General features: G+C 33.8%; 1 protein-coding gene across 1 annotated transcript in view; it reads left to right on the forward strand.

Annotated features, from left to right (window-relative positions):
- Window positions 1-11,120: 11,120 nt before the first annotated feature.
- Window positions 11,121-23,204, forward strand: part of LOC145774604 (protein unc-93 homolog A-like) — a 32,763-nt gene continuing 20,679 nt past the window's right edge. The window contains exon 1 of the mRNA XM_082585877.1: window positions 11,121-11,242. Within this exon, the coding sequence (XP_082442003.1) occupies window positions 11,221-11,242 (22 nt within the window). The 5' untranslated portion in view covers window positions 11,121-11,220. The remainder of the gene's footprint in view (window positions 11,243-23,204) is intronic.

Genomic DNA, 23,204 nt, shown 5'->3' on the forward strand with positions numbered 1-23,204 from the left:
AACAGAGCAATTTTTACATTATTACCTTTCATGTTTTACGTATTTTTGGAGCACATCTGGACTGTTCAAACTTCAAAAGTTCTTCCGACAGCTCAGTTGAACATTATCAAGTGGCAGAGTTTGTAAACGACGAAATGGAAACATCAAACAATGCTAATTCAACTCCCGGGGTATGTGGTGTATTTGAGAAATGAAATTCAAGGATAGTTTTACGTTTAGCCACACTTTAGATAGAATATTTCACAGACAACAACTTTTTTTAAATTAGTGGAAGCTCCACTCTGTCAATCTCGGTGAGTGGTCAGAGGATTTGTAAATCGTAGGTTGATAGAGGCAATATGATACAATTTAAACCATAAAACACAAAAAATTCTAAGCAGAAAATTTTTCTTCCTAAAAATAAGTTACTCTAACTCGTTTCCAATGCCCCTGCCAAAGACGTAGTCAAGGGAAGCGGAAAAGGGGGCACTACTACTACTACTATGGAATATCACAAAGATTCATTTTTCTGGGTATGTCATACGCAGCTTTGATGCACACGATGTGCATGTAACCTGTTGGGCTAAGTCTTTGACTTGGTCACCAAGTTTAATGCCAAGTTTTAAACCAATAAAACATCAATATCGGTATATATAACCTGCGTTATTGTTCTAACTTTTTGCTCAGATGATACCTTATTTTTGTTTCAAAACTCAAGCAAAAGCATTAACAAAACATTAACTACAAAACTTGCTCCAAGGAAATGTTTGATCATTAATTGTAATACAATTTTAGATGTCAAAGCTTTTGTAGAATATTCGCTCTGCTGTACCGCAGACATACAAAACCAAGTAACTCCAATGGGTTTAACATTATTTTTATTACACAAATAAAATACAACACAATTAAGTTTATTTTAATGACGTTGTATTTTGTTTGTGAGATGAAAATAAAATATATTATACCCAGGCCCGGATTTAGGGGGGAGGGAAAAGGCTGCAGGTGCCCCGGGCCCCCTACGTGGAAAAAATGTGATTTTGTGTTAATTTTTTTTCTTTCAGCCTTTGACGTTTCTGCAAAATGCTGTGCAGTGCTGGATTAATGCTACTGTAGACGTAAAGGTGGTTTTTCGCGCCGCAGGCGCGAAAATTTTTTTTGCACGGGGGGCCCCCCGATCTAAAAGTGCCCCGGGCCCCTTATCAGCTAAATCCGGCCTTGATTATACCCATTGAAATTACTTTGTTTTGTATGGCTGTAGTACTATTCTAGATGTCTGAACTACATTGTTATGATGTCGTAACGAAGTGATGCAATACTTAGATAATGAACACCATGACGTAACAATGCGGTATGTCTTTCAGGACAAATATTAATTGGCATTGTAATACAAAGGAATTTTAAGTTGTAAATTATAAACAAATACTGATGGTGAATAAAAACAATCAACTTCATATTCTTGGCCAACTTGTCCTCACAACAGCCAAGGCTATCGCACCTTCGAGTGGCATAAGAAAATAAACAAAACAAAAAAAACAATCAAAAAAGCGCAGCATATAATATAAAAAGACAAATGCAAACTCAAGAGAACTCGAATTTCTTTGTCAAAATCTATATTGAAAAAATTGAGTTCACTGAACTAATGGACTCGGACGTAATCTTGAAAAGTAAAATAAAAGTATTTTAGATATGCTGCATCAAAAATAGGGTACCCGGTCAATTGGTCGAAAGACAATTGGTCGACAGTCATTTGGTCGACAGACATTTGGTCGACAGGACGTTTGGTCGACATACATTTGGTCGACAAGACATTTGGTCGACAGGACATTTGGTCGACAGGACGTTTGGTCGACAGACATTTGGTCGACAGGACGTTTGGTCGACAGACAATTGGTCGACAGACATTTGGTCGACAAGATATTTCGTCGACAGGACATTTGGTCGACAGAACGATTCATTTTAGGGTTAGGGTTAACTAACCCTAACCTAACCCTAACCCTTACCCTTACCCTAACCCTAACCCTAACCCTAGCCCTAACCCTAACCCTAACCCTAACCCTAGCCCTAGCCCTAGCCCTAACCCTAACCTAACCTAACCCTAATCCTAACCCTACCTTAACCCTAACCCAAATGTCCTGTCGACCAAATGTCTGTCGACCAAATGTCTGTCGACCAAATGTCTTGTCGACCAAATGTCTTGTCGACCAAATGTCTTGTCGACCAAATGTCCTGTCGACCAAATGTCCTGTCGACCAAATGTCTGTCGACCAATTGTCTGTCGACCAAACGTCTGTCGACCAAATGTCTGTCGACCACATGACTGTCGACCAAATGTCTTTCGACCAATCGACCGGCCACCAAAAATAGGTTACTATCACAATAGTGAAAATGAGAGTTAAAACGAAAATGAAATATATGTATATATAAAGTCTTGGCTGCTTTCACATTTCATCTTTCATCTTTTAAAAGTTCATATTGTACTGAATCTGAAGTTAAAATTCAAAAAAACTCATCAAACTCGAATTCTCAACAGTGGAAAGGAATACCTTGAACTTATGGACTAGCTGTACTTTGTGAACTCCAATTTGATTTTGAATAAAAGTTCATCAAAAACATGAAGTAAAAAACAAAACAAGTTGTTTAGTGGCCTATTTAAACAAAAGTTACCTCTGTACCCAAATTGTATACAAAGGTAAATTAAATAAAATTAGACCGAGAACTGTCAACAAATCTCCTTTCTGAGTCTCTGAAACAAAATCGCTAGTTTTGCAAATCTAAATCAACGCCTTACCTTGCATTCTGTGTACAAAACCTTGAGCTTCGTGATATAAACATAATTTAAAGATACTATTTTATAAAACATTATATCTTGCGTTCTTCTGGTGATTGTAGGCTAGGCTACTACATGATATTAAAGATATTTCCAAGGTTTCGCTAGTCAATAGTCCTACAACTGATTTTATCACGGGGCTAGCAAAGGTGGAGCAATCTGCATAGCAGAAAAATGGCACGTCACAGAAACATAATGATAAAATAAAGAGTTTTTTACGATCTAAAGTTTGAAATAGCACAAAATTTCTACCCAATTTGATTGACAAAGCAGATGAAGAGTAAAATACGTTAGCCTACTGTTCGGCAAGCAGTAAATCTGTCCATATTCTTTCTGAATAGCCTCATTCTGTCTGCAGCATCAAAATGCTCTCTCATCTCCAGTAGAAAAATATATTTGTGGTAATGTCCATTGTTTTATGCCAGTTAAATTACGTTTATGCATAGGTTAAACTCTACTATGTCTGTTAAAGCATTTGCATTGCAACACTTCTACGACTTTGGAACGTCGAGAGGGAGAGGCCTTAGCCTGGCTTTAAAGCGGAAATCACGAAAAAAAGTGTCGTTTCCTAAAACTGGCTTTGTGTTTTGCTTTTGTAAACTTTTATCATGGATCTGTTGTGTGGCTATTGTAAACTGGTCAGTGGTCAAAAGACACTTTGTTTATTAGAACAGAACACTAAAAGGTGTCTAAAAAGCAAAAAAGTTTTTCTTATCTATGAAATTGTTGGCGACGATAGTCAATACGATTTCCCATTGAAAAAAGAAACAACGTGTTCAATTGTTGTAATTCCATTTCGAACATTCGAAACTGATAACGTTTTGAATATAGACAAATTAAGTGCGTGGTTGAAGCATGGACACTAGGGTGATGACTAAATTTTTTTTTGAGGAAATCGAAAACGCCTGCTATAGGAAACGATGAACTTTTTTATGTGTACCAAGAATGTGAAATTTTTTTTTGAAAATTTTTCAAAAACCTCCCCCACCAATTGATATTTCTGACGTCACCTAGGTACATTTTTCTCCTTTTTTACTCCTCATACATTGTTTAAACTTGTTACAGACTCCTTACCATACTAAAAAGGTGGCCCACAGTATGGTGCAGATTTTCAAAAAAAAAATTGTCGAAAAAAATCAAGGGGGTTCTGAGATTTTACTCTTTTTGTCATTATTTTTTGCAACAGCGCCTCTAGCGGAAAATTTTTAATTAGTGTAACTTCAAGAATTCTTAAGCGATTTCGACCAATTTTTTTGTCAGATGGTTTATTTTTGATACTGGGTGACTTGGTAGTTTGTTAGTTGTTACATTTTTACCACTAGATGGTAGTAATTTGTTTTTTTTAGTGTAAAACTTGCAAAATCCTCAAATCGACTGCATGATTTCCAAATTTATCGTATATTTCCATGTTCTTTTGCAATGTTTCAATATAATCAGTAAAAATTACTCTACTTATTTTCCTAATGTACTAAACTACTACACATGAGTCACAATCAGTTACTTAGTAATATGAATGGCAAATTGTATTATTGTGACAAAATCATTTAGATGTAGTACAGGTGCACAAAGTATTAATACACACAATACTTTGTCCTTGACAGCTTCACAATTTGTTGCATGCAACAAATTTCACACTCAAATATTTTTCTTTGGTGCACTTCTTATGGAGTTCTTCCATCAGCTTAACAGCTCTTTCAGCAAGCATATTCGAGCGAGGGATGTCGAGAACAGAGCAATCCTGGTTCCAATGTGTTTCAAGCATTTCAGTGCACCGTCACACTTAACATAAAACATATTTGTTAAAGCCTAATTTACTGTTGGTATTGGTAGTCCGGTATAACCTTGAACTATTTCATAAACATTGTTTTGGCTATTCAAGAGTACAAATTTGATGAGGATGATGCTTTCATGATATAAATAGCACCGGTACCATAAAGTTACTTCAAAATATCACGGTTCACTATGGTTAAACACTAGTTTTACTTACTTTGATTCCTTCAACAGCCAATCACAATTTTGGGTATGCCTCCTCTAAGTATCTTTGGTCAGAAAACCATTGCTCTTGCCATCCATTAGCAATAAAGTGACATGGGATTTCTAATTTTCCTTTCCATTGCGGGATTAAGAAGTATGCGATTAAAGTATAAATTGCTCGTGAATTCCATCTAGCATTGTGCAAAGAAGGTAGTTTTCTCCATTTTATTTGAAGAAAAACATGATGCAACTGTAAAATTATGAATTTTAAATTGATTTATTAAAAGATGTACCTTTAGTAACCTTACAGCACAGCATGTTCAAATTTTAGCTCACCTTATAAAATTGAAAAGAACGACACAGCTCATATAAGAATTTGAAGTCATCTCTCCAACCAGGATTTTCATTGATGTTGACACAAACTTCTCCACTGTAATATCTCTGCAATTCTTCATATCTTTCGGAGATATCATCAATAAACTTGTAACTCAGAGTTGGTTTGGTGGAATGTTTGCTGACAAAGAAATCCAAGACATGCTTCAGAATTCTGTCCAGTATATGGTGTTGACAACCAATACATTGTGGTCGATCCAGTCCCACCTCAACCATTTTTGTTTGTAATTTCACCACTATACCATTTAGTCGACCAGTATTCACAGCGGTTGTGTCACAAATAATCATTTTGATACTGGACCAGGCTTCATATTCATTCAAAATTCGTTCCAATTCATTATGAATATCTTGAGCAGATCCACTTTTGCACTTTAGTATTCCAAGTTTAACCTCATTTGTTTCTCTTTGGAGGCAAACCACCTGAAACTCCTCCCCTGACAACCTTTTTCCATCAAAATGGAAACAGTAATATTTTCCTTCTTTCAACAGCAACTTTATTGTATGCTTTTCGTTGTTTCCAGCTCTTATAACACTACGCCACACGCCAGACTGTGATGGAGTAGGGAGAGTAACCCCTTCTTCATTCAGAGTGGAGCACACACCCGATGCTTTGTACGTGGACAAAGAATGGCGAACCACCATTTTTGTTGCTGACAATGTTGACGATCTCATCTTCTTTTCAAACCCATCTTCTTCTGATATTGTGCTCTCGGAATAACTGGAGGCCCTGTCACTTTCAGAATCGCCATCTTTGCTGGACTCATGATATGCAATCCAAAACAACAAGTTAAGCACCCCCAACTCCAAAACCCAATACCGGTAACTAAAAAACTAACCCGATAACTAGGCTAACTTGAATTCAATTGCATGATATAGGCCCATTAAATAGACTAGGCTACACTTTCAAGATTTTATGTACAGTACAACAAGCTGCTAATAATTAATAGATCAAATGATTTCAATTATTCTTTTAAATTATTAGCAACTTCCAATGCTATTAAAAACTCTTGTCTGGTCTAGCTTTATAGGCTATCAGTTCAGATATAAAGCACTAGTGCCCTCTAGTGACAAAAATATATCTAAATAAAGTAACAATAAACCTCCTCAACATTCAAAATAAGCTTATTGACAAAAAAATTTACCGAAATCGCTTAAGAATTCTTGAAGTTGCACTATTTAAAATTTTCCGCTAGAGGCGCTGTTGCGAAAAATAATGACAAAAAGGGTAAAATCTCAGAACCCCCTTGATTTTTTTCGACAATTTTTTTTTGAAAATCTGCACCATACTGTGGGCCACCTTTTTAGTATGGTAAGGAGTCTGTAACAAGTTTAAACAATGTATGAGGAGTAAAAAAGGAGAAAAATGTACTTAGGTGACGTCAGAAATATCAATTGGTGGGGGAGGTTTTTGAAAAATTTTCAAAAAAAAATTTCACATTCTTGGTACACATAAAAAAGTTCATCGTTTCCCATAGCAGGCAAAAAAAATTTTTTTTAGTCATCACCCTAATGGACACCTAGAAATATAGATAAAGCTTAAAATGTGTGAATTCAGGCGGATTGAATGAAATGAGTCATTGGCATAATTTCTCGACCAGTTGCCGATTAAAATCCTAGGAAACATTTCGCACTGAAACGAAACGGAAAGCGCTTCTCAAGCTACAAGTTTGATATCGTCCACACAAAACGTTGGATTAGTCATCACACTGATTATGCAGCAGCTATCGATGCCTACACTTTGTTTATCACTTAGAAGGTTATAAAAGACCAATCTGAACTTATCTGCAGCCACTATGCTTGTCTCAGAAAAAGTGTACTCAAAGCCCAGCGCCAGAGTTGTCGAGACGAATTTTCCAGTTTACTTCACAAAGCCACCCAAGTTTTGTTTGATTTAACATTATATCGTTGCAACACTTCAATCAAAGACACATTCACTGAAATAACATTTCAATTTTGTCAGCAAAACAATACTACAGAAGAATCAATTTATATTCCAACGTTGGACTCCAAGATCTCTGCTCCATCAATCGAGCATCTTGTCGATTAAAATCAACAACCATCCGTGCCCTCCGCTCAACGAAACTGACAGACAAAACATCCATGAGGTTAATTGGGCGGACCATACAGTCAGTGGCGTAGCCAGGAGGGGGGGGGTTGGGGGTTACAACCCCCCTTCCTTTGGCACGTGTATGACGTCACGATATTGAGAATGATGCTTTCAGTCTTTATGTCTCTAAAACAAAGTTTGCCTAATTTTAAACGAAACTGCATTAAAAGAGCGAGTTTTGTCTATACCAAACATTCAAATATCTCAGCCAGGAATTAGCAACAGGAAAACATAAAGACTTAGCTCTTTTACCAAAAAATGCCCAAGAAAACATGATCTTACCCTTTTGCTACGCCACTGGACAGCACCATTTTACAAAAATATTTATACCCACATTTTTGTTGAAAATGCTCTCAGAATGCACTAAATTCAAAGTAATTTTTAAAATGTTCTGGGGGAAGCCCCCCAGACCCCCCGCCACTGGGTGTCGCCTTTGTCAACACGCCGTCGGGCTTTGCGTACCGGTCATCAAAAAAAAAAACCCTTTCAAAGTTCTTGGCTATAACGGCTACTGCATACAGTAAATGAAAATCTGAATGGAAGACAAGTAGCCTACCACCAGAGTGACCAGACTCCATTCGTTCATCTTCGACGCTGACACACGCCCCATCAGCCTGACGCTACAGAGACAGGCGTAGGTGCGCCTAAACTGTTTTCGTGCGGGCGTCGAGCTTTTCCGCTCAACCATGCACCAATGGGAAATGGCCTCTTCTTGTGAATGTGGCGCTAAGGAACAGACCGCAAACCACATCATCAACGATTTACCATCTTCAAGCCACTTAAACGGTCTGCGTATGATGATGAAAATTGGGTAGTTGCAAAAAGACTAGTAACACTCCAGTACCCTCCCAGTGCAGTCCGAAACATCGTAAATCTTGGGTGGTAAAAGGATAGACCTTCGGCCCCAGAGGCTGTCACGACGAAAAAGAAGACCTCCTCAATCCTCATACTTGCCTTGGAAACAAGATTTTTTGCAACAAGTTGTTTATTTTTATTGTATCATAATAAAATTTCGTTTGGTGTTCCGCAAGTTTATCTTAATGCATAAAGTGTTCTGTGGCTTAAAACAGTTTAAAAAGCACTGCAGTAAGCTAACCAGAAACCAGTGCTAATTGTTTTCCAAAGTATATCCAACTGACGCTGCACAGTTACGATTTAACTGATGTAAACTAAATCATATCTACACTTTTTCGTTTTAAGAGTCTTATCATAATGTTTTGGTTTCAAAGAAAAAAAACCTGTGCAGGTCTCGTCGTCTTCGTATGAACGGCCTAGTTTAGAGTCTACCGTTTCCAACCAATGGATTGTGATGTTTATAGAACTACAGCAAAAGGCAAAAGGCTATTGCACAAGCCCATTATTTGGTCTCACCATCCAACCCACACAGAACTTCTCAATTTTGGTATGCGGGTGATGGTAAAAATGTTGGTGCCACTGTAACGTGAGGATTGCCGAATGGTAGCTGTGAGGTATTCCGCTGCATTATCCACCTTTCATTATTTAAATATTACAAATAAGCATGTGGTCAAATCCTAACCTTAACATGATGTCATTAGCCCCAACACTTCAATTGCTTTCTTTTATATGGGAAGGTCAGGCGGCATAAGAGGCGGTGGACCTCACGATACAGTTGCACCAATCGTCGACAAAGCATATCGCAGGTAGTTTGGTTCTGGATTGAAGATGCCACTCTCCATCGGTGGGCGGTTAGAAGGTAAATAAAAATATGATTATCAGTCAAACTAAACTTCCACGTCACAGGTCATTTCAAGATGCAACCGTTAACGTCTCAAAGCTTGTGCAACTATGTTTTGCAGCGCGTTATCTAATGCAAACTTCGCTCGATTAATTATTGTCATATCTAGTACAAACGACGTGATTATAATCTTTCACGCAGCCCAAGCGTGCTGCCAAATATATTAATTTTCAGCATGAATTAGTAGTTCACCTATTTTCAGCTGAGATTAATCTTGTTAGCTTTTGTAGTATTTATTTGATTGCAAAATGTATTCTTTTGGTTTCTTAAAACACTATTTTTAATTGTTTGTGTTTTAGGACACCGAAATGGTTCAAAATTTTTGAATGAATCTTTTTTAAGCAGAAATTCGCTTCGCTTTATACAGAACCACCTTTATTAAAGTAAAACGCCTAAACAAAACAATTGTTTTTTAACAACCCCATTTTTAACTTTCCGATTAAGAAACGAACCGCTGGTTGTGTTTGAATTATATTTCAGTTCAGCTCAGTTGTTTTTTTGATTTCTGACCATCATATCAAAAACAATACACGTCAACATAGCAAAGGTCGAAAAAAAGGTAGAAGCGACAAAACGCGAACGTTAAAACGTGCTTGTGACCGAAGTAAGTTATTGAGTTGAGAAATTTGGCACGGTCGCAACACCTTCATATTCTGTATCATGCTGTGGCGCAAAGTAGCCTAATGGTGTGCAGTATAATTGCTACTAGCTTATCAGTGAAAAACAGCGGATTAAATACGACACAGTTTGTTTAACGTGGCCACTCAATGGTTAAATTTTAACATGCAAGCTTGGAATTGCGGAATTATAAAACAGACAAGGGCTAGTTACTTTGACATCTTTTTTGCATGTGCAATTTCAGCTTTCGAATCATTGTACAAACATTTCGTTTTTTCGTTAGTTCAGCATTGTCAGCAATGCAAAAGGCGAGACTTTGCACGCAATACAATCGACGTAAACAGAACAGAACTGCTGCAGCAGTCATTCCAATTGCTGAGCAAGCAAAGTTGGAAATGGCAGATGATGTTGCTTCTAATAGTTGTCGGGCAAAAAGAGCATTTTGAAAATCAATAATTAAGGCTTCTTACCACCGAACAATCAGCAAGTTTTCATTTGGTTAAGAATGATGGATCCATGCAAAGCAACAATAGACTTCCGAAGCACAATCAAGTCCCAATTGGATTCTACTTCAGTTTTTCAACAAATCAATGTTTTTATTAGATTATTTTAGCTAATGTAGCGCAGCAAAAAAACGAAAGATAAGGTTTGAGTTTAGCGATTACAAAGAAACTACTAATTTGCAGCAGTGTATCACAGTTAGCCAATTTGGATAATTTTTAAGCATACGTTAGTGGCTTCACAATGATAAGCAGTTAAAACTACCCAACGATACGACATTTAACGTGAAATACAAAAATGAACTAGAAATTGCGAACGTTTTCGGCTATACAGCATGTTAGCCCTTGTCAAGCATCTGAACACTTCGTTTGCTATACATTCCTAGTTTATTTCTGGATATTATGTTAATGCCATGGCTTTGCATGGTTTATCTGCTTATAATTTAACAAAGTTACCTCTCTATCAAAATTGTGTCGTAATAAATAATGGAGTCTCACTATAGCAGGCAAACTTAGTTCCTTCGGATTGTAGGAGTGACGTTATCAGCTGAATGGCCATCTTGATTTCATTTCAGACAACCACTTTATATAGTACAGATCTTAGTCAAACCGGTATCCAATTTGAACAGACCTAGTAAAAACCCTACATCTGATAAAAATGTCTTTCCAGGATTCTAAACGAAACAGGAAGCATTTTAGATGCCCTTCTAGCCGCACTGGCATTGTTCATCATGGCAATGACAACGTCACCGATAAGCCAGTTTTAGATGTTCATTTTCAGGTTTTAGTAGCCTATAGTGTTTACAAAATATGCAAGCTAGACTTTTTTCAAGCAGCCTTCTCTATAAGTGCTACTTTTTGCACACACGCAGTTGTAAAATCAAACACGTGTATAAAAAGTAGGCTATATTATTTTAACAATCAACAAATAACGTCTTTGTTTTAAAGAATACTACAAGTGAACATATTTACAAAGTTTTAACGCTTAAAGCTACTGTCAAAAACACTGCCTGATTTCTAATGTACATTTTTTTGCCGTAACTAAACCCAAACAAGGTTTTTCAGAATGGAAAAAGAAGGTGAATCAGGTGCTTTACACTGAAAATAAACTATTCTGTTTCAATATGTTTTTTTTTATTTCATTTATTAGGTCAGTTTTGGCTTTCGGTCACTCCAGAAATGATCCTTTTTCGCAGCTCTCCATTACACGTAACATCCTTCAACTCATCTATGCCGATCCCACTGTTATTCACTACTGTGTCTAGCCATCTCGTTTTCAGATGGCCTTTTCCTCTTCTTCCGCTGACTACCAAGTAATCCTTTTCCAGTAATTTGCTTCCTACGTGTGGTCAAAACATGGAAGTTTCTGATTCAGTTGGGTCCAAAATTTCTATTTGTTTTTTTCGTGACGCGACAATTTATCGAAAGACAATTCATCGAAACGACAGTTCATCGAAACGACTGTTTATCGAAACGACAGTTCATCGAACGACTGTTTATCGAAACGACAGTTTATCGAACGACGAAGCACATATGCAATGGAATACTCAAGGGTTAAGGGTTAAGGGTTAGGGGCTAGGGGCTAAGGGATAATAGTTAGGGGTTAGGGGCTATAGGGGTTAGGGTTAGGGGTTAGGAGTTAGTGGTTAGGGGTTAGGGGTTAGTGGTTAGGGTTTAGGGTTAGTGGTTAGGAGTAGTTAATCATGTTGACTTATTGCCTCGTGTATTGACGGAAGTGGTATTGTCAGGTAGTGTCAGGTATTGACGGAAGTGGTATTGACAAGTCCTATCACCTTACGGGTATTGACATCTTGTGGGTATTGACATTTTGTGGGTATTGACATATTATATAGGTATATTCGGCGCGTGACGTCACTCTATGAAAGTTTATTTTATTAAATACGATAAACGATGATAGTTTTTGAAATATGTTTTCTGCAGCAAGGACATGTACTAATTTTTTGTTCACAAGTTCGGCAACAACATAAATGCCCGCACGGTAAAAGTATAATTTTGGTTCGTTTAGTGTTTGATCAATTGTTGTTACTGTAGCATCAATTATATTTTGCACAAGTAGGTTACTACATGAGAGTAGAATATATATTTGGTAACAAGGTTCTTCAAATATAAATTTCATTTTGTCAAAAGTAATGAAGTCGTTTGGCTTTACACAGCTGGTGTAATGAATGTTGGTTGTTCGATACGAACGTTAAATTAATGCAAAAGGATGTTGATTCACTAAACAGAGGCTTTGCCTATAGTAAGCAGTAGCCTATATGTGTCAGGATATGAGTAGCTTGGTTTGCATCCTGTAGCAGAATTGTTTAAACTAGCCTAGTAAGCAGAATGCAGGCATAATGAATTCATAGCCAGTTAACATTTTCCAGTTTTTCTTTGTGTTGTTCATTGCCAGAGTGTGTCAGAGGTTAAATGTAATAAGTTGTACCGAAACATGTCAGTAAAGTTTAAGATTGAGTCGGTTATGGACTAATTAAAGCTGAAACATACCCCCAAGTTGATTTTAGTTAGATGTTGAATCTGATTGTAACGTTTTACAAAGCTTAATTACATTTTTTTAAACGCTTTAGCAAGGAAACAACCTATGTTTGCGGTTATTTAATGTTACAGGATACCTTTGTGTCATCGCTTCTGTTTCATGATACTGCGCATTGAATGTTTTAATCGCGTAATCGTTTTAATCTTGTAGGCGTTCATAATTGTCTACAATACAAGTCCTAAGCACCCCTAAAGCATAATATGCTTGAAGATCATAAAGGTTTATTAACGTTATTTATATTTCTTGCTCAACCAACATAAAATATCAACCGCACAAATATTAGCTAATGTAGTGTTGCTGATTTAAACTGCAGATCTTTTGGTTCTAGGCATATAGAGCATCACGATTTAAATACCATATGCCAACGAATGTTTGTTTTTCTTCTCGTACAATACGTAGTGAGAACTGATCGCGTGTAAGTTAGCAAACTGTCTGTATGTATATGTTTTGTATATGTTCTGTATGTGTCTGTATGTTTTGTTAATTTTTTATCGGTTTGGTTGCAGCCATGTTTTTCGTGAAGCTGTTTGCTTGCAGGAATAGAGTTTTCATTATTGATTCTGGTAAGTAGGTCTACTGGTTCGATTCCAGGTCTTTCCGAATACTGTGTTTCATTCTTATGGACAGTAGATCTTTCGAGTTTCATAACTTGTCATTGATTGGTGGGATCTTTTGGTAATTTTATTGGTATATGAGGTTTCACTGTTGTTTCGAATGTTTAGGTTGATTGAAGATTTCGTTGTACTTTGATGAGTTTTTTGATCTGTGGATCGGTTTTAGTTCATTGTACGGCAAATGATCAAAGGGTTGGTTAAAATTATTATAATCTATGACTTGTCCAAAAAAACCTTAATAAATACTGCATTTAATCATCTTGAACAATAATAAATACTGCATTTTTTCATCTTTTTGGTTAATCTTCGTTTCGGTTAATGTTAGTTTCGGTAAACTTTTATTTCTTTAGGTCTACGTTTTGCTAAAACAGTGGTTTCAGTTAAACCTTTATAGTAACGTTTGATACATGTTACTAACCTGGAGTAATAGCTTGGTCAAAACAACGTAACTTTAGGCTTATCATGCAGGAATAAATTTTACATTTTTATTTTAGATGATGCTAATACCAGCTAAACAATCAACATTTCTTTTAAACAACGAGAACACCCAAATGAACAGCTATGCATATAGAACAAATTGTTGCAACGTATACTTCTACAATCTGAGGACTGGAAAAAAATCAACAAACCTAGCGCAATCTACATCACAAATTGTTACCTTAAGACAAGCATAAAAAAATACAAACTCCAGCAGAATGAGAGCACAAATTTTGCAACACGTAATGACACCTGCTGATAAAAACACACAAACAAATCTCCAAACACAGATTTTAACGTTACAAATTTTGCAACACGTAATGACACCTGCTGATAAAAACATACAAACAAATCTCCAAACACAGATTTTAACGTTACAAATTATGCAACAGAAACTTGTGATATTTTGTTATAGTTTTTTAAGCTTATAAAAATAAAATTGCAATTTGTTGAAAATATTTTTTTAGTTTGTAAAACAAAACTTAACTATTTTTTTTTTATTTAAAATAATTTTTCGTGTGTATGTTGTTAGAATAAAACTTTTTAGTTTACGATTTGTCAAAACTAATTTTTAGTTTGTAAAACAAAACTTAACTATTTTTTTTTTATTTAAAATAATTTTTCGTGTGTATGTTGTTAGAATAAAACTTTTTAGTTTATGATTTGTCAAAACTACTTTCTAGTTTGTAAAACAAAACTTAACTATTTTTTTTTTATTTAAAATAATTTTTCGTGTGTATGTTGTTAGAATAAAACTTTTTAGTTTATGATTTGTCAAAACTACTTTCTAGTTTGTAAAACAAAACTTAACTATTTTTTTATTTAAAATAATTTTTCGTGTATATCTTATTAGAATAAAACTTTATGATTTATTAAAATTATTTTATTTTTTTTAGTTTTGTAAGTTGCAGAACTAACATTTTTAATTTCTTATTTTTTTTTCGTGCTAATGTTTTAAAAAAGTTTTAGTTTACAGTTTGTTGAAATAATTTTGTTTTCAGTTTTAAATTATGGAACTTAAAAGTTTGTAGTTTGTTAAAAGTATTTTTTAGTTGTTGGTTTTTGCAATGAAAAGTTTATGATTTATTAAAATTATTTTTTTTTTTTCAGTTTTGTAAGTTACAGAACTAACATTTTTAATTTCTCAAAATAATGTTGTTGTTTTTTTTCGTGTTAATGTTTTAAAAAGTTTTAGTCTACAGTTTGTTGAAATAATTTTTTTTTTATTTCTCTCAAGAATAATACATCCGCTTATTTATTCTTTTCTTTTTAAGATGAAGTATTTCCAGCAACCATAAGCTTACTCCCAGCAACCTTAAGCGTATTTCCAGCAACTTAAAGCACACTTATGATTTGCATACTCTTAAATTGTTTTTATAATCTTAATCTAAAAATCATAAAACACTTTGGATGTGTTTCATGAGACTTTTAAATGACAACACTGTTTACTTAGGGTTTCACCTCCATTCGGTTCTGAAGGTTTTATTGTTGAGCTGTTAGATCCGTGATCGATCCCACGCTTACATTGGTAAAACGGATTAGTGTCTTGTTTATACTATGGTCACAAGTATTTTTTTTTTCACATTTTCAACCCCTGTTATTTTTGTTAAACACACGCATGGTTTACTTTGTAGATGATAAAACTTTATACTAGTAGCCTAGTTTTATGAAGCATATTACTTTAAGTGATTTATATTTTCTACCTCCTACAACTAGGCTACAATTTAATTTCACATTCATTCTTAGAGATTTAGAGATTACTTATGTATATTCTTCCTATTCCATAAGTACAATTCATCTGTAAAGATAATAATTACCTATAACTAACTGTTTTGAAATAACAACACATTATTTTTGAATCGTGGTAAGTTGTATTGCATAAATCAGTCTTAATGCTGTTTTATTAAAAACGTCTTTGGTAGGCTTCATATGCGTTGCATTTTACAAACTCCAGAACCACTCCACAAGATTGTTTAAGAAACAGAAGAAGTCACGGAGTTGCATTGTTTTGATGAAATGCTTTGACGGGTAAAAATTTTGTAGTATTGACGTAAATTTACCATTCAAGGGTTGGTAGTTTATAAGTTTATAACACAAGATTCACTTTAGTTATAACTTAAGATTCACTTTAGCTTCCTTGTTGACTTGCATAAGTAACTAATCAATGTTGTTTTATGAACTTTCATAACAGGTTGCTGTTTCGTTAGGGTTCTTCAGTTTTATAACGCTCAGTGCTTAAACTGTTTTGTAATTATATCTTACCTAATATGTAACCTCTAACAAATATACCAAACTATTTTATCACATTGAAAGATGTTTTTCTAGTAACCCATTGTTTTATACGTTCTATATGCCTCTAACTTTATGTAATGATTTTTCCACATCTACTTATAACCTAATTTCAGTGAGGTAAGGTATATTTAAGCCAACAACTTTCTATGAGTATCAATCCACAACTAAATTTTTTCACTTCAATTCATTGCTGGGTGAAAGCACGCAAGCAGATCTCGGAAACAAAAGCTTATTTTATACCAGTCCTAATACATTGTCTTGTATTACATCCAAACTTCAAAATTTATCTGTTACACTGATTGATTTGTATAAAAACGAACCCATAGTTCCTTAATTCCTATCAAATTCGTCTAACGAAGTGGATCTTACAACTTCATCGCTTCCCTTAATTGGATGACACCCTTTAATAAACTGCTAGCATCTCCTGTTTGAAAAGCTTAGGCACCTGCTATAGCACATAATTTCATGATCACGAGTTTTCACAGTTGAATTATGACTTTAAACGTCTTTGTTTAATCATAGTCAAAACATTTTTTAAATGAAATTGCAATAAACTGTTTTATGTTGTTTAAAACAGACGTAATATAACAATTTTTAGTTTGGTCATGCGTACTGAACACTAAGTTAAGGTGTTGATCTTAAGAACCAATGAACTAAAGTCCGCGTGAGATCGAAATCCCACATCTAGTATTTCGATTTTTGGGTTAATGTTTAGCACTTAATTCTGTTTGTTTTGTTTCTTAACCTCACGTCAGTTGCTTGTACACACGGTTGTGGTTTTTCTTAATCACAACAAGATTCACTTTTTCACATAAAAAACATAGAAATCTAAAAATTTGCCAATAAGTCCCTTTTGTTTGCTCAGATTCCAACATAAATAGATGAAAAATCGCTTTACCTTTGATCTATTTTACTATTTTCTGACAAACAATCAGGTTTTAGCAACACTTGTGCAACAACTTATTAGGTTTTTACGTGTTTTCTAGCTACAATCTACTTATCACGAGTTTACTTATAATAAAAACGGTGGATAAAAATAAAGAAACTCAAGTTACAATGATGTAACCTTCGTGATTTGCGATAATTTTGTGCCTAAAAAATGTCAATTTTGAAACTGAATCAAAGTTAAACACATATAACGAATAACATTTTACTTGTTTGCATACAGAAATACCAAAAGTATTAATTATTTCCAACCATGTAACACCATCCATTCGTTTAGAATCGACATAACCCTTTTTTTTTAAAAACAAGTCTGAACACGATTTATATGAAATTAGCGGTTTATTTTAAATCGATTACAATATCGTTTCAAATTGAGTTTGTGGCAAAAATGTTTATTTATTTACATCATGTAAAAGTACGATTTTTTTTTTCATTGTGTTATTGTTTGGTAAATTTTTGTTAATATCTCCGCCTCTTGTGTAACTTTAAGTGTTTTACAAGATCTAAACAAAAATCAAGCAGTCTGATGCATTTCATGGTAACTTTTGAACAGGTCTAAACCGGTTTTGATGAAAATATGCTTGAAAACACATGATGATGCTTTATTAAATGATCCACGTTTATCACCACGAGCCAAACCAGTTGCAATAATTTTGTTTCACAACATCAAAAAACTTTGTGTTCGTAGATTTTAACAATTGTTTGGTCTGTAATCGACTTTACCGGTTTGTTTACCATCAACTTACGTTTAAACATAAGAAAATTACTTGAACGTTCGACTTGGATACATAGTACCATAGCATTTACGCGTGATGATTACTTTTAACAACTGCAAACCAATGACGCCAATTTATTCAACAGATCCATTAAGCAAACATTTGTTTATCATTATCCGCAACTATTTCTATTGTCTTTTCACCATTGAATCAGTTCCTCAGACTTTCTTTTGTCGTATGTTGTGTAATGTTTAATTCTTAAAAATATGTTATTTGAACAATTTTCCGCTTTTATGCTTATCCTCATCTCAAACAGATTGCTTGTGAAGACCGTATATTTTAATAGTTTCCATATTTTAGTAAAGATTTTCATGTTTCATTTAACTCTTTTATCTTACCCCTACATCTAAACTTATTGTTTGGTTCCTCTTGAACTGTCTTTTGGTCACATGTTCCTGGTGCTTCATCTTTATTACCTTATCTCACTTAGAATACACTGGTTTGTGGTTAGTCTATGTAATACTGACATATACACCTGGTACTTACTTCCAGACAGTAGATTCATCCTCTTTATCTTCACTTAATCTTACAGTACAACGGCTTTAATCTCTTCCAAACTCCTCTTCTTTAGTCTTTCTCTGATCTTATTGGCTCAAAACGTAATAAGTTTACCAACTAGTCTTTCTGTCTTTACATATCCATGGTATTCTACTGCCACTGGTGTGTTTTTCAGATATAAATCCAAAGGTAAAGCTTTAATTTTGTGTAACATTTTCAAAATAACGTCAATTTTAAGACATGTACAAAATATCATCAAATTGTGTTTGAACCTAGAAACAAATAGAAAAAAATGTATATCTACGTAATACTTTTCACTAAACACAGATGCAAAATTGTTAAATCACTCAGTTTTGATGATCACTGTCTGCTACACAACAACAATCTATCTTTTGCTTGAGTAAACGTTTTTTTTTTTTCTTTTAGATAAGTCACAATATCTGTACACACCTTTCCACAGTGATTGTCTACCAAAGTGGTGCTCCTTCCACAACACTTGTTCGAAATATTTGTGGTGACGTACTTGTATTTAATATGATTATGATATGCTAACTGTAAGCTATCAAACAAAATCTAAGACACTGTAAAATATATACCAAAGAGCATTTGTCAAGAAAACTAGAATATACTATAATAAAAAACTACTTTAACATATTCTATATAATTTTTAATAGGTATAATATGATATATATATATATATATATATATAATAAAAAATATAATAGAGAGGTATAATTTTATAGGATAATCTAGTTATAATATGTTTTTCTGCAAATACTCTTTGGTATATATTTTACAGTGTCTTAGATTTTGTTTGATAGCTTACAGTTAGCATATCATAATCATATTAAATACAAGTACGTCACCACAAATATTTCGAACAAGTGTTGTGGAAGGAGCACCACTTTGGTAGACAATCACTGTGGAAAGGTGTGTACAGATATTGTGACTTATCTAAAAGAAAAAAAAAAAACGTTTACTCAAGCAAAAGATAGATTGTTGTTGTGTAGCAGACAGTGATCATCAAAACTGAGTGATTTAACAATTTTGCATCTGTGTTTAGTGAAAAGTATTACGTAGATATACATTTTTTTCTATTTGTTTCTAGGTTCAAACACAATTTGATGATATTTTGTACATGTCTTAAAATTGACGTTATTTTGAAAATGTTACACAAAATTAAAGCTTTACCTTTGGATTTATATCTGAAAAACACACCAGTGGCAGTAGAATACCATGGATATGTAAAGACAGAAAGACTAGTTGGTAAACTTATTACGTTTTGAGCCAATAAGATCAGAGAAAGACTAAAGAAGAGGAGTTTGGAAGAGATTAAAGCCGTTGTACTGTAAGATTAAGTGAAGATAAAGAGGATGAATCTACTGTCTGGAAGTAAGTACCAGGTGTATATGTCAGTATTACATAGACTAACCACAAACCAGTGTATTCTAAGTGAGATAAGGTAATAAAGATGAAGCACCAGGAACATGTGACCAAAAGACAGTTCAAGAGGAACCAAACAATAAGTTTAGATGTAGGGGTAAGATAAAAGAGTTAAATGAAACATGAAAATCTTTACTAAAATATGGAAACTATTAAAATATACGGTCTTCACAAGCAATCTGTTTGAGATGAGGATAAGCATAAAAGCGGAAAATTGTTCAAATAACATATTTTTAAGAATTAAACATTACACAACATACGACAAAAGAAAGTCTGAGGAACTGATTCAATGGTGAAAAGACAATAGAAATAGTTGCGGATAATGATAAACAAATGTTTGCTTAATGGATCTGTTGAATAAATTGGCGTCATTGGTTTGCAGTTGTTAAAAGTAATCATCACGCGTAAATGCTATGGTACTATGTATCCAAGTCGAACGTTCAAGTAATTTTCTTATGTTTAAACGTAAGTTGATGGTAAACAAACCGGTAAAGTCGATTACAGACCAAACAATTGTTAAAATCTACGAACACAAAGTTTTTTGATGTTGTGAAACAAAATTATTGCAACTGGTTTGGCTCGTGGTGATAAACGTGGATCATTTAATAAAGCATCATCATGTGTTTTCAAGCATATTTTCATCAAAACCGGTTTAGACCTGTTCAAAAGTTACCATGAAATGCATCAGACTGCTTGATTTTTGTTTAGATCTTGTAAAACACTTAAAGTTACACAAGAGGCGGAGATATTAACAAAAATTTACCAAACAATAACACAATGAAAAAAAAAATCGTACTTTTACATGATGTAAATAAATAAACATTTTTGCCACAAACTCAATTTGAAACGATATTGTAATCGATTTAAAATAAACCGCTAATTTCATATAAATCGTGTTCAGACTTGTTTTTAAAAAAAAAGGGTTATGTCGATTCTAAACGAATGGATGGTGTTACATGGTTGGAAATAATTAATACTTTTGGTATTTCTGTATGCAAACAAGTAAAATGTTATTCGTTATATGTGTTTAACTTTGATTCAGTTTCAAAATTGACATTTTTTAGGCACAAAATTATCGCAAATCACGAAGGTTACATCATTGTAACTTGAGTTTCTTTATTTTTATCCACCGTTTTTATTATAAGTAAACTCGTGATAAGTAGATTGTAGCTAGAAAACACGTAAAAACCTAATAAGTTGTTGCACAAGTGTTGCTAAAACCTGATTGTTTGTCAGAAAATAGTAAAATAGATCAAAGGTAAAGCGATTTTTCATCTATTTATGTTGGAATCTGAGCAAACAAAAGGGACTTATTGGCAAATTTTTAGATTTCTATGTTTTTTATGTGAAAAAGTGAATCTTGTTGTGATTAAGAAAAACCACAACCGTGTGTACAAGCAACTGACGTGAGGTTAAGAAACAAAACAAACAGAATTAAGTGCTAAACATTAACCCAAAAATCGAAATACTAGATGTGGGATTTCGATCTCACGCGGACTTTAGTTCATTGGTTCTTAAGATCAACACCTTAACTTAGTGTTCAGTACGCATGACCAAACTAAAAATTGTTATATTACGTCTGTTTTAAACAACATAAAACAGTTTATTGCAATTTCATTTAAAAAATGTTTTGACTATGATTAAACAAAGACGTTTAAAGTCATAATTCAACTGTGAAAACTCGTGATCATGAAATTATGTGCTATAGCAGGTGCCTAAGCTTTTCAAACAGGAGATGCTAGCAGTTTATTAAAGGGTGTCATCCAATTAAGGGAAGCGATGAAGTTGTAAGATCCACTTCGTTAGACGAATTTGATAGGAATTAAGGAACTATGGGTTCGTTTTTATACAAATCAATCAGTGTAACAGATAAATTTTGAAGTTTGGATGTAATACAAGACAATGTATTAGGACTGGTATAAAATAAGCTTTTGTTTCCGAGATCTGCTTGCGTGCTTTCACCCAGCAATGAATTGAAGTGAAAAAATTTAGTTGTGGATTGATACTCATAGAAAGTTGTTGGCTTAAATATACCTTACCTCACTGAAATTAGGTTATAAGTAGATGTGGAAAAATCATTACATAAAGTTAGAGGCATATAGAACGTATAAAACAATGGGTTACTAGAAAAACATCTTTCAATGTGATAAAATAGTTTGGTATATTTGTTAGAGGTTACATATTAGGTAAGATATAATTACAAAACAGTTTAAGCACTGAGCGTTATAAAACTGAAGAACCCTAACGAAACAGCAACCTGTTATGAAAGTTCATAAAACAACATTGATTAGTTACTTATGCAAGTCAACAAGGAAGCTAAAGTGAATCTTAAGTTATAACTAAAGTGAATCTTGTGTTATAAACTTATAAACTACCAACCCTTGAATGGTAAATTTACGTCAATACTACAAAATTTTTACCCGTCAAAGCATTTCATCAAAACAATGCAACTCCGTGACTTCTTCTGTTTCTTAAACAATCTTGTGGAGTGGTTCTGGAGTTTGTAAAATGCAACGCATATGAAGCCTACCAAAGACGTTTTTAATAAAACAGCATTAAGACTGATTTATGCAATACAACTTACCACGATTCAAAAATAATGTGTTGTTATTTCAAAACAGTTAGTTATAGGTAATTATTATCTTTACAGATGAATTGTACTTATGGAATAGGAAGAATATACATAAGTAATCTCTAAATCTCTAAGAATGAATGTGAAATTAAATTGTAGCCTAGTTGTAGGAGGTAGAAAATATAAATCACTTAAAGTAATATGCTTCATAAAACTAGGCTACTAGTATAAAGTTTTATCATCTACAAAGTAAACCATGCGTGTGTTTAACAAAAATAACAGGGGTTGAAAATGTGAAAAAAAAAATACTTGTGACCATAGTATAAACAAGACACTAATCCGTTTTACCAATGTAAGCGTGGGATCGATCACGGATCTAACAGCTCAACAATAAAACCTTCAGAACCGAATGGAGGTGAAACCCTAAGTAAACAGTGTTGTCATTTAAAAGTCTCATGAAACACATCCAAAGTGTTTTATGATTTTTAGATTAAGATTATAAAAACAATTTAAGAGTATGCAAATCATAAGTGTGCTTTAAGTTGCTGGAAATACGCTTAAGGTTGCTGGGAGTAAGCTTATGGTTGCTGGAAATACTTCATCTTAAAAAGAAAAGAATAAATAAGCGGATGTATTATTCTTGAGAGAAATAAAAAAAAAATTATTTCAACAAACTGTAGACTAAAACTTTTTAAAACATTAACACGAAAAAAAACAACAACATTATTTTGAGAAATTAAAAATGTTAGTTCTGTAACTTACAAAACTGAAAAAAAAAAAATAATTTTAATAAATCATAAACTTTTCATTGCAAAAACCAACAACTAAAAAATACTTTTAACAAACTACAAACTTTTAAGTTCCATAATTTAAAAC

This window comes from Aplidium turbinatum, chromosome 7 (genome assembly GCF_918807975.1).
Source record: "Aplidium turbinatum chromosome 7, kaAplTurb1.1, whole genome shotgun sequence".
NCBI lineage: Eukaryota > Metazoa > Chordata > Ascidiacea > Aplousobranchia > Polyclinidae > Aplidium > Aplidium turbinatum.